General features: G+C 42.1%; 1 protein-coding gene and 1 pseudogene across 1 annotated transcript; one reads left to right on the top strand and one right to left on the bottom strand.

Moving 5' to 3' along the window:
* Positions 1-2904: 2904 nt before the first annotated feature.
* On the top strand, positions 2905-7042 carry LOC132474269 (extracellular calcium-sensing receptor-like). The gene is made up of 8 exons (XM_060074860.1): positions 2905-3134; positions 3241-3616; positions 3902-4189; positions 4521-5069; positions 5217-5438; positions 5824-5947; positions 6040-6512; positions 6620-7042. Exons 1-8 carry the CDS (start codon positions 2905-2907, stop codon positions 7040-7042), a joined length of 2685 nt encoding a protein of 894 aa, XP_059930843.1.
* A 4614-nt stretch (positions 7043-11656) lies between these two features.
* On the bottom strand, positions 11657-13316 carry LOC132475105 (uncharacterized; annotated as a pseudogene).
* Between the last annotated feature and the right edge of the window lie 50 nt (positions 13317-13366).

Here is a 13366-nt window from a genome sequence, read left to right as displayed (position 1 = left end):
AGTGCCCAGACGACATGTGGCCTAACGACATGAGAAACCTTTGCCTCCCAAAGAATGTTGAGTTCTTGTCTTACAATGAGCCAATGGGTATGGTTCTATGTGCTGGATCGGTCCTTGGAGCATGTTTCTCTCTCCTTGTTCTGGCTTTGTTCTTTAAACACAAGGCCACACCCGTTGTACGGGCTAACAACATGGAACTGAGCTTCTTCCTTCTGCTATTCCTGGCAACCTGTTTTCTCATTGGGCTTTTGTTCATTGGTGAGCCCTCTGATTGGCTGTGTCGTACCCGGTACCCAGCATTCGGCATCAGCTTTGCTCTATGCATCTCCTGCCTCCTTGCTAAGACATCAGTGGTCCTAATGGCTTTCAGGGCCACACTGCCAGGAAGTGGTGTTATGAAGTGGTTCGGACCCAATCAGCAAAGAGCAAGTGTGCTTTTGTGCACGGTGGTCCAGGTAATAATAGCGTTCAGTGGTAATCAAACAACAAAAGTAAATGAATCCATAGATGAAATAATCAAGTTCAATAGAAGAAATGACACTGTCCCTTCTTTCCACTATTCAGGGCTCGATCTGCCTTATCTGGCTGCGCACAAACCCACCTTTCACCAATAGTAACACAGGCTACCTCAGAAACACCATCATCATTGAGTGTGCTACCGGCTCAGAAGTCGGCTTCTGGTGTGTTCTGGGCTACATCGGCCTCCTAGCATGCCTGTGCTTCTTCATGGCGTTTTTGGCCCGTGAATTGCCTGACAATTTCAATGAAGCTAAATTCATTACATTCAGCATGCTCATTTTCTTTGCGGTGTGGATCACTTTCATTCCCGTCTACATGAGCACCGCCGGTAAATACACTGTGGCTGTGCACATTTTTGCGATTCTGGCTTCTGCTTATGGTCTTCTCTTTTGTATTTTTGCTCCAAAGTGCTACATTATAATTTTAAATCCAGAAAAAAACAGTAAGAAAAATATGATGCATAAATGAGGACATAAACATAAGGATACATATATTTATAATAAATACATTTATAGATGATACTTTGTCATGTTTTTGTCAAATCTGTCTTTTTATGTGTCCTGCATTTAAAAAATTCTTCATACTTTAAATTATCTTTATATTTAATAAAGAAATGCAACCTTTAAATCATCACGTTTGGGTATGCAAGATTTTTTTTTTTCACATATTCCTCTAAGATAATTTGCCAATGTGCCGTGATGCTTACAATTATATAGTTGCTGTTTATTTAATCATCAGCCCATAATAATAAATGACCCATAATCCATGCATTCCTATATCATAATCAATGACACAATCAAAAAGTGGATCAATATAAATTTGTGGATCTCGTTACGTTTTTTTTGTCAAATTTGCACTGCAGCTGCTCCTCAAAATACATAGCATACACCTGCAAATGGCGACATGCATGTCAAAGCAAGTGAGTTGTCGCTCGCAGACAACAATTCACATTAGGTGTACATAATTAGGCAGTATTATGACTGTGTAAGTTATTAACTTTCAAAATTGTACCATTTTTATTTAAGATAAATTGTATATAAAGTCTGCAGAACTTTTTTCATGCAAGACATACAAAAGACAGACAGACATGAAAGTTTGGCTAAGTATCATCTATTTATTTATTGGAAAATATACACATCCTTATGTTTATGTGCTAAATTACGCATCATATTTTTGTTGCTGGCTTTAAAATGATAATGTAGCACTTTGGAGCAAAAATACAAACAGGAGCAGAAGCAAGAATTTCATAAAAATGCACAGCCACATGTTCGGTCATTCAACTAAGCAACACAATGTTTCACTCTCAAACAAAAAATCTGAAATAATGGATAATGTGTTTTCAACGAACAAGCAAGCAGGTCAGAGCTCACAATTGTGGCCAACTTGACAGCGGTAAAGTACCTTGACAAATCATGAAAAAATTATGCTATGTTACTAATCTGTGCCGTCTTGATCATATTAACAGGAATGATATCATTCATCCGACACAAATTCCGTCTTTAAAAGGTTTGAGCAAACAAGAATATTTAAAAACAAAACAAATCTTAATTGAAGCCAAAAAAGAATTACTTTGTCAAACATTTTCTTATAAAATGAATAATTTTTATTAGTTTTTGTCAGAATGGCTTTCTTTTTTCGACAACTATGAAAGAGGATTCTGGCCACATGTGATCATTTGGAGTTCTGAGTTAAAAGTCAGAACTCTGAGATTAAACTCATAAATCCTAAAATTCTGGAAAAAATAATGTGTGTGTCCCTAATCCTCTTCCTATTCTATCTTCTGTTGGTCAACACGTGGTTCCAGTCCTCCATGTGGAAAAGTGACTCAATGGCCTTGGTTCATTTCAGGTAATCTTCCCATTCTTCTGACTATAAATTGTGAATTCTGAGATTAAAGTCAGAATTCTGAGATTAAAGTCAGAGCTCGAAAAAATTATAACACATGGCCCCAATCCTCTTCCGTGGACACCAACTTGAATGAAACATATATTTATAAAAAATAAATAATAGTTTATTCAAAAATAGATATAAACATATATTTACACCATGTCATGGTAGGTCCTATTTTATAATCATTTTTAAATCATAGATCATATATATTAATTTTTGATGACAATCAATTGGAAAGATTTTATTTAATGAAGCTTTGATTGAAGAAGAAAAAAAAGGTACATCTCGGTATAAAAAAACAAAACAACCCACATTGTCATAACTGGGCGGTTCTATAATGTTTATATTCACAAGTCAGAAGTATATAAATGAACACTTGAAATATAATTGCCATTTAAATTGTGCTCATTTAGAAGCCAAGTTGTTTCTTAAATAAAACATATGTTTAAATATATACAAGACTATAATAATATTTATAAATATCAAGCAGCAGTGATGGCTCCCATTGCTGCCAAAATTCTTCTTCTATCAGTCATGTTCCTCTTGAACGACCTTATTGTAAGTTCAGCTGCCCTCTTCACAGAGTGTGCTTCCATCGGAGAAGAAGAATCAAACAGTTTTTACGAAGACGGAGATGTGGTGTTAGGGGGCATCTTTCCTCTACACTACACCCGTGTGTCTTCTCTTCCAACGTACACATCCAAACCAGAACCTGGTTCACACAAGTAGTAAGTCAACATTTTGAGAATCTAACGTCAATGTTTTCCTGGGCATTTATGATATGTTTTACCTGTTAAGTGGGCATCTGATTAACGTTAACAAAATGTTTAGTTTCAGTGCACGGGCCCTGCGTTGGATGCAGACCATGACTTTTGCTATCAGGGAGATCAACCAGCGCAGTGACTTGCTGCCTACGTTGAGGCTGGGTTTTCACATCAGAGACAGCTGCAACGACGTCCCTGTGTCTCTAAAGGCCTCCCTGCTTCTGGTGAATGGACAGCCAGGCCCCCCAGCCATCAGGAATGTGAGTCTGGAGGCAGTCGGGGAGCATTCTGGCAAGGGTGATCTGATCAGTTTAGGCTTCAGGTCTCCAGTGTTAGGTTGTGCCGATGTCACCAGGTCCCCGTCTCCTGTTATCATAGGAGATGCATCCTCTGGTGTGTCGATGGCTTTGCTTAGAAGTTTGGGCCCCTTTCAGATCCCCCTGGTGAGACTTTATGACCTATATTTTTTAAATCATATATATATACGTATATATATATATATACATATATATATATATATATAAATAACTTTTTATTTGACCAGATATACCAAATATATATACGTATATTTAACTATGTCCATATTTATTTCGAAAAGTTGTGCAGGATTCATATTTTGTAGAAAACATGAAACAAAAAAAATATGAAATATGGTCAAATAATTATTTATAGGCTTGTACATTTCTGAAACTTTTTATGGAGAAGTAATCCACTGTTTGACCCTCCAGGTGAGCTACTTTGCCTCCTGCAGCTGTCTGAGCGAGCAGACAGAGTTTCCCATGTTCATGCGCACCATGCCTAGCGATGCCTTCCAGGTCAGAGCCCTGGCCCGCTTGGTCAGCCACTTCGGCTGGACCTGGGTGGGGGTCATTGGCCTGGAGTCTGACTATGCACGCTTCGCCATACAGCTTTTTCTCCAGGAGTCGTCCCTTTATGGCGTGTGTGCTGCCTATGTTCATCTCTACCCTGTGGTTCTGAATCAGCAGCCTCTGGATGAGCTTCTGGATATCATTCAGGTAGATGTAGGACCGATGTTTTAATATATTTGAATTCAGTGTAGAAACAAATACAAAATAAACCTTGATTAAAGATGAATGATACTGAATTTAAAATGGAAGTGTTAAAAACATTTGGGTTGATTCGGTTACTCAATGGAGCAAGTCAGGTATTTTTTTTAAGTAATTTATTTTGTCATCTAGTCTAGCAAGTAATTTGAGGAACTCTAAATAAAAAGTTGTTTTCTGGACTTCAAGTTTGTATTGAATTCTTCTTTAGGCTACTCTTTTAATGGTAGTCTTTGGTCGGACTATCTCACAATTACTGACTTTGTATTCAATGTATTAACAGGGGTCATCTTCAAAGGTCATAATTAACTTCAACAGTGAGTCAGAAGTGCAAAGCATCATGAGAGCCATTCGACAGAGGAATATCACAGGCATCCAGTGGATCGCGAGTGAGGCCTGGGCCACAGCCAAGTCGCTCTGGGAGGAGTTTGGCGACCTCTTGAGCGGCACCTTGGGCTTCGGTATTCGCAGAGCCGAGGTAATTCCGGGGTTGAAGCAGCATCTGTCCAGGCTTCGACCGTCCAACATCCAAGACTCGTCTTTCCTCACAGAGCTCTGGGAGGAGACACTCAACTGCAGACTGAACGGCTCTGTTAACACACATTCTCACATGGTCAATCATCTGGATCGAAAGCCTTGCAGTGGTATGGAGGATTTAAACGACGTGTACTCTGCCTTCTCAGATGTGAGCCAGCTTAGGGTGTCGTATAACGTGTACAAGGCTGTGTATTTGGTGGCCCATGCACTGCAGAAAATGAGTGACTGTGAGGCGGGGCAGGGGCCCTTTGTGAACGGCACCTGTGGAAACCCTCAAAGTCTAGAGCCGTGGCAGGTGTGTTCATACCTACTTTCATTGATATGATTTGTATATGGAACTGTTGCAATTTTATGTTATACTTTATTCATCAAATAAATGCATTATTCATTATTTGTAAATGTTAGAATAAATAAAATCTATATTTGTCATCCCTCCCTTTAGCTGTTCCACTACATGAAGAATACCAAGTTCTCCATATTGGGTGAAAAAGTGGACTTTGATCGTAACGGTGACCCCATCGCTTCGTATGACCTCATGAACTGGAGACGGGAGCAGGATGGCTCTCTGCGGCTGCTGAAGGTGGGCTTTTACGACGCCTCCCTGTCTCCAGAGCTCAGCCTGGTGGTGAATGATTCTGCCATTCAGTGGCCTGTTGGGCAACAGGTGTGTTCTCGTCAAATCCCGCCCAGGCTTCCTCTTCCTCTCAGACTGTTCTGTGTTCATTTAATAAATGCATTAGGCAATCTGCTGATTTTTCTTTTAAAGCTTTTGGATCTTTTATTTGTCCACCTTCAAAGATCATTTCAAGAGTCTACAAAAATCAAAAATGAAGTCAATAATAAAGATCTGCTTTCTTTATATATAATGTATCATGTTTTTTTTTTCAACAAACTGGCTGCATCATCACAGCAATTCTCTTTAACCTTAATAGCCTCATATATATGGTTAAGTCGGTGGTCATTTAAGTGGCATAACAGCCACCAGAAAAAAATAAACCAGGGTTATCCAGTCCAGGCCCCTCTCTGAGCGGCCTTGTTTTGCCTCTCAGGCGGTCCGGTCTGTGTGCAGTGAGAGCTGCCCACCAGGGAAGCGTGTAGCCAGGAGGAAGGGGAAGCCTGTCTGCTGTTTTGACTGTGTCACCTGCGCTGAAGGGGAGGTCAGCAACAACACCGGTGGGTTACGTTCTGTAAGATCCATCTCTCACTTTCATTTTTTTCCTTATGTTTATTAGCATGAGTTATTGTCATTTTCTCTCTACTACCAGATTCTTTGGACTGCACACGGTGCCCAGAAGACATGTGGCCTAACGACATGAGAAACCTTTGCCTCCCAAAGAATGTTGAGTTCTTGTCTTACAAGGAGCCAATGGGTATTGTTCTATGTACTGGATCAGTTCTTGGAACGAGTTCCTCTCTCCTTGTTCTGGCAATGTTCTATAAACACAGGGCCACACCTGTTGTCCGGGCAAACAACATGGAACTGAGCTTCTTCCTTCTGCTATTCCTGGCCACCTGTTTCCTCATTGGGCTTTTGTTCATCGGTGAGCCCTCTGATTGGCTGTGCCGTATCCGGTACCCAGCGTTCGGCATCAGCTTTGCTCTATGCATCTCCTGCCTCCTAGCTAAGACAGTAGTGGTCCTAATGGCTTTCAGGGCCACACTGCCAGGAAGTGGTGTTATGAAGTGGTTCGGACCCAATCAGCAAAGAGCAAGTGTTCTTCTTTGCACGCTGGTCCAGGTAAAATTAGCATTCAGTGGTAATCCCACAATGAATGAATCAATCAATAAATGAAATAGCTTAGTTCAACAGTTACAATGACACTTTCCCATCTTTCCACTATTCAGGGCTTGATCTGTATTATCTGGCTGCTCACCTACCCACCTTTCACCAATAGTAACACAGGCTACCTCAGGAACACCATCATCATTGAGTGTGCTACCGGCTCGGAGGTCGGCTTCTGGTGTGTTCTCGGCTACATCGGCCTGTTAGCATGCCTGTGCTTCTTCATGGCGTTTTTGGCCCGTGAGTTGCCTGACAATTTCAATGAAGCTAAATTCATTACGTTCAGCATGCTAATTTTCTTTGCGGTGTGGATCACTTTCATTCCCGTCTACGTTAGCACCGCCGGTAAATACACCGTCGCTGTGCATATTTTTGCAATTCTGGCTTCTGCTTATGGTCTACTGTTTTGTATTTTTGCTCCAAAGTGCTACATTATCATTTTCAAGCCAGAAAAAAACAGCAAGAAAAATATGATGCGTAAATGATGACATAAACATAAAGAATGTGTATATTTTCCAATAAATAAATAAATAGATGATACACTGACAATCTTTGATGTTTTATCCGTCTTTTGTATGTCTTGCATAAAAAAGTTCAGCAGATTTTCATCAATATGTATATGATGTAAAAAATTTACCATTTAGATACTTACTAACTTACACAGTCATAATGCTGCATAATTATGTTGACCTAATGTGAATTGTGTGAGTTAAGACTCACTTCCTTTTACATGCATGTCGCCCTCTGCAGGTGTATGCTATGCACTCATCCAGATTTTGAATAACTTTTTCTTTTACTGATCAGCTGCGGTACACATTGGAAAAAACTTGACAAGATCCACAAATTTATAATAATTTACTTGTTGATTGTTTTATTGATTATCATATAGGAATGCATGGAACCAGAGTATCTTAAGTATTTTTTTGGGGGCATTTATTACTAGTATGGGTGATGATTAAAGGAGACATATTATGGTGTTTTTCCAAGTAAACATCAGTATATGAGTTTCAGAGAGCAAAAAAAATCTCAACTACCGCTATTGCTCCTGTTTCAGTCCCTTCAGAATGCACCGCTTGTGGACTCCCGGAGCACTATATCTATATAATGTAATATAATATAATAATAATAATAATAATAATAATAATATAATATGTAGGTATCTATATAATATAATATCTAATATCACGACCAAAAGCTATGTGCTCCTCGGATGATATTATGAATCCTAAAGACTGCGTCAGACGTCTGTGGTACTTCCACAACAAGTAATGACTCGTAGTGAGGGTTATCTCGGCCATGGTTAAGAAGAATTGAGCGAATGGAACTTTGGCTTTGACTCTCTGCAGTCCAGATTGAACCACGACATAGAGGAGAAAGGGATTGTACTCCTCAAGCTGAGCTGCCATACTGCCGCTGAAGCTCCGCCTGAGCTGGCTCACATCTGAGAAGGCAGAGTACACGTTGTTTAAATCCTCCATGCCACTGCAAGGCTTTCGATCCAGATGGTTGACCATGTGAGAATGTGTGTTCACAGAGCCGTTCAGTCTGCAGTTGAGTGTCTCCTGCCAGAGCTCGGTGAGGAAAGCCGGGTTTTGGATGTTGGATGGTCGAAGCCTGGACAGATACTGCTTCAACCCCGGAATTACCTGGGCTCTGTGAATACCGAAGCCCAAGGTGCCGCTCAAGAGGTCGCCAAACTCCTCCTAGAGTGACTTGGCTGTGGCCCAGGCATCACCCGCGATCCAATGGATGCCTGTGTTGTTCCGCTGCCAAATGGCTGTCATGATGATTTGCACTATACTGACTCAGTGCAGAAGTTAAGGATGACCTTTGAAGATGACCCCTATTAACACAATAAATATGCAAGTCCGGCCGAATTGTAGCAAAATAGTAGCTTGAGAAGTATTTGCCACAAACTTGAACTCCAGGAAGGAGATTTTATTTAGTGTTGTTGAAATGTCTTGCTTAAATTTAATACAAAATAGCAAAAATGCATAACTTTCAATCAGTTGCGCTATCGATCACATCTACCTGAATGATATCTAGCTTATCCAGACGCTGCTGACTCAGAACCACAGGATCATAGTGAACAGCAGCACACACACACACACACACACACACACACACACACACACACACACACACACACACACACACACACACACACACACACACACACACACACACAGTGGCCCCCGTCAACAATTGCTCCTTCCACCCCTCCCCCCCCCCCCCCCCCCCCCTCCGCTTGTAGGAAGTCTTGCCTAGGGCGTAACTGGACGTCGAACCGCCACTGCACACACACACACACACACACACATACGCTATACATTAATGTAACCCTGTCAATATTTGGGCTTCTAAGGCATTAATTGGAGAGCTATTGAAGTCATATACTTGGTTAAAAACTCTGTATTGATATAACTATTTAGTTTGAAGTGTATGAAAAAAGTTATGTTGGTTTTCGATTGAAGTTCAATATAAGTTACTATTATTTTGAAGTGTGAACTCTTAGTTGTTGGCGGGAGGAGTTGGTCGCGTGAGAGTGCCGTGAGTTGCGCACGTAGGGCGATGAGACGGAGCCAGAACAAGCCACTGCGCTATTCCTTTAGTCAGATAACCGAACCCAGATACAAACAGATGAACCGTCAGAGCGACGCAGTTCTCTTGTGAAAATACCTTCGGTGAGTTTAACTGTGGTCTGACTCATAAACGTGTGAAGCTAAACATATGCTAACGGCTAATGCTCTAGTGAATAATAAGTCGTCAAACTAAACTGTGTCGTCTCATTAATTATCCAACTTGCTCCAGTAGTCAAACCTAGTAATCTGGCCCAGAATATTGTTGCATAAAGAATTCTTAATCTGCTAATCCAATAAAGTGTTACATTAAGGACTCCTGGAGAAAGAGCTGTATGGCAAAGCGTGCATAGTCAGACTCCTCGCCAATGACCCCCACCCAGTTCCAGCCGAATGGATAACCAAGCGGGCCAGGGCTCTGACCTGGAAGGCATCGCTGGGCATGGTGCGCATGAACATGGGAAACTCTGTCTGCTCACTCAGACAGCTGCAGGAGGCAAAGTAGCTCACCTAGTGGAGGGACAAACAGAGGATTACTTCTCCATAAAAAGTTTCCCTGTTGTATTTCAAATGATGAATGACTTGTAAGTCATATTTAACGAATTTCAACGTGTAATTGTTTTGCACATAACATGCATCCAAAACTATTTTACAAATTAGTTGACATAGAATGACATTAATATGATAAATACGACAAGTTATGTGACCAATATGAGTAAAGGAGTCGGGGAGCTGGTGACAGCGGCACAACCTAACACTGGAGACCTGGAGCCTCAACCGATGAGATCTCCCTTGCCGGAATGCTCCCCGACGGCCTCCAGACTCCCATTCCCGTTGGCAGGGGGGGCCCGGCTGTCCATCCACCAGAAGCAGGGAGGCCTTCAGAGACATGGGGACCTCGTCGCAGCTGCCTCTGATGTGGAACCCCAGCTTCAGCGCAGGCAGCAAGTCATTGCGCTGGTTGATCTCCCTAATATCAAAGGTCATGTTCTGCATCCAACACAGGTCACGGGCACTGAAACTAATCATTCTGTGAATGGTAATTAGCACACTCGACAAGTACAACATTTTTACCAGGAAAACACTGACGTTAGATGCTCGAAATGTTGATTTGCTACTTGTGGGAACCAAGTTCTGGTTTGGATGCGTACTTTGGAAGAGAAGACACAAGGGTGTTGTGTATAGGAACGACGCCCCCTAGCACCACATCACCGTCTTCGTAAAAACAGTTTGATTCTTCTTCGACTATGAAGGCGCAGTCTGTGAAGAGGGCAGCTTCAAGAGGAACATGACTGATAGAAGACAAATCTTGACAGCAATGGGAGCCATCACTGCTGCTTGATATATTACTATAGTCTTGTTTATATTTAAACATGTGTTCCTTCGATAGACTTGGCTTTTACATGAACACAATTAAAATGCAATTATATTTAACATATTCATTTATATATTTCTGACTTGTGAATATAAACAATAGAGAACCGCCCAGTTATGCCAATGTGGGTGGTTTTGTTTTTTTATGCAGAAAAATACCATTTTTTATTCTTCTTTAATCAGAGCTTCACTAAATAACATCTTTCCAATTGATGTTCATCAAAAATGAATGAAAGTAAAAATATACCGATTTTTTTTGTATAATCACACTTTCATAAATATTTCCTAATTATGATTATTCTGGGTTTTCTTACGTGAAATATGATTAGAAAATATATCATTAAAGATCACCTACAATTTATGTAATTTATCTTTCTATTTGTTTTAATTTTAATTCTGTTTGAACAAATAAAAAGATAAATATATGTTTGATGTGTCGGTGTCCATGGAAGAGGATTAGGGCCACATGTCTTTATGTCAGAATTCTAACTTTAATCTCACAATTCTGCGAATAAAATCAGAATTCTGAGTTTAAAGTCACAAGAATGGGAAAATTACCTGTAAGGAACCAAGGTCAGACGGTCACTTTGCGACATACAGGACTGGAACCACGTGCTGACCAACAAAAGACAGAGGATTCGGGCCACCAGCAGAATTCTGACTTGAATCACAGAATTCCGAATATCAACTGAAAACGAACAAAAAAAATCAGATGTGACCCGAAACCTCTTTCATAGGTGTCAAGAATTCTGATGAAAAATAATACATATTTGTGTATTTTATAGAAATTCGTTTTTGCCAAGTAACAATTTTCTGGCTCTAATAAGGATTTGTTGTTTTCAAAGGTTGTTGCTTGAACTTTCCTAAGAGGGAATTTGTCTTGGATAATGATATCATCCCTGATGATATGATCCAGACAGCACGGATTAATAACTTTGTTTTATGATTGGTCAAGGTACTTTACCGCGGTCAAATTGGCCAAAATGGTGACCTGTGACATGCTTGTCAACTCCAGTAGGACCACCTGTTTGATAGAATCTGAGAACAGAACTATTTGGATTCCATGATTTGCTCTGGGAATCTGAGTTGCTTCCCCAGGTCGGCTTTCGCGGTTTCAAGGAGTCCCACTACCCCACTTGGCCGGGGCTAAGGCCTCTCTCCTGCTCGGACGAAAGCAATCGCCTGCCTTGCTGGTCGGAGAGTTTTGTTCGGAGTAATGCACGTGATGATGGCTTCTGATATCGCCATTAGCACCTGGTCGTGGCGCCAAGTGTAACGTCCTTCTCCCATGGCTATTGGGCATCAGCTAAGAATATGCTCTAGCGTTCATCTTCTGAGGCACAAAGGACATCATGGTATGTCAACCTTAACCCAGCAGAAAAGGTTGGATAGGCTTGGTAAGATGTCATAGACGGAAACAGGAACTTGATCCGGTAAGGCTCAGCTTGCCAAAGCTTGGACCAGGGGATCTTGCAGTCCACTGCTTGTTCCCATCTTGTCCATGGGCCTTGCTATCGCATTCCCACCATCTGGCTAGCACGCAGTTCCTCCACACCAGCTCTTACCTGCTCTTGGACAAATCAGCGGCAGTCTTTGCCCAGAGCTTTGTCGTTGTGCGTGGTTCAAACGCTACCAAGGCCTGCTCATCCAGATTCAACTGGGCCGACCAGCACGCTGTGACGCAAGCGTGACTCAGCCTGCTCGACTGCTTCCTGCGCCCTCAACTTCCTCACAGTCCTGACTACAATGCAAGCCTGGGAGACTGTCGGGTCACTGGATTCCCTGTACTGCAGCACCTCTCTTGCACGGGTAACCATAAACTTCATTCAGGCTGCTAATGGGGAGCTTCATTTTGTTGTTCTGCACGTACGGAGCGATGCTACTCAGGCTTCGTGGCAGGCCCAGACATTTACGGATGTAACAGATGATCCTCCTCTCAAAGCCCTTTACTGAGGTTATTGTGATCTTGTACACAAGCAGGGGCCACAGAATCATGGAGAGAACACCTACTGATACATCCAGGCCTTGAATTTACAAGGCAGACGCGACATGTCAACTGATGTCAGCCACTCCTCCAGCTCCCGATTTGTAGCCTTGATGGATGCAGCGTCCTTCAGGATGCAACCAAAGGTCTTTCCGAGGCTCAGATGGGTTTCTTGGTGACCTATTTAATCGGGTTGCCGTCCAGAGAGAATCAGAACTTGTCAGTCACTTTCCCTCTCTTGAGCACCAGGGGCCTCGATTTTACAGGCTTGAAACACATCAGAGCCCATGTGATGATCTTCTGCAAGCCCTGAAGGATCCATCGGCACCCCGGCACTGACGTCGTAGTTACTGTCAGGTCGTCCATGAAGGCTCTGATGGGGGGCTGGCGGACTCTGGACGATCCCAATCTCCAGCCGATGCCACGCGGATGTGACTGTCCCAGAGGTGACTCTGAGCTTAGAACTCTTGAAATAGTCCAAGATAAGGTCTACCTGGGACATGGTGCCGATCCAGTGCAGTTTCCCCCATTTTATGGGGAATGGATCCATAATCATTAGTGAGGTCGAGCCACAGCACTGCTAGGTCTCCTTTTCCTTTTCTTGACCACACCTGTATGTTCGAGTCATCCTGGAACCTTGGGGATTCCACCCTTCTGTACACAGGTGTCGTTCTTCTGGAGGAACTCTGTCAACCGATGGGATAGGATAATGAAGAATATCTTCCCCTCAATGCTGAGCAGCGAGATGGTTCTGAACTGCTCGATGTTCTTAGCATTCACCTCCTTGGGAATCTTTGCAGAAGGACACCTGCAAATCCTCATGGTTGGGCCACCTTTCACTGTCACTCAGGGAAATCTGTAATAATTCATTA

Source organism: Gadus macrocephalus, chromosome 16 (genome assembly GCF_031168955.1).
Source record: "Gadus macrocephalus chromosome 16, ASM3116895v1".
Taxonomy (NCBI): Eukaryota; Metazoa; Chordata; class Actinopteri; order Gadiformes; family Gadidae; genus Gadus; species Gadus macrocephalus.
The sequence above is the reverse complement of the archived record's forward strand: the minus strand, read 5'-3'. Positions and strand labels throughout refer to the sequence as shown.

Excerpts from the sequence above, each read along its gene's own strand:
- LOC132474269 (XM_060074860.1), top strand. The coding sequence starts at position 2,905 with ATGGCTCCCATTGCTGCCAAAATTCTTCTTCTATCAGTCATGTTCCTC. Across the intron at positions 4,190-4,520 it reads AGCTTCTGGATATCATTCAG|GGGTCATCTTCAAAGGTCAT; the intron begins GTAGATGTAGGA and ends ATGTATTAACAG. Across the intron at positions 5,948-6,039 it reads GGAGGTCAGCAACAACACCG|ATTCTTTGGACTGCACACGG; the intron begins GTGGGTTACGTT and ends CTCTACTACCAG.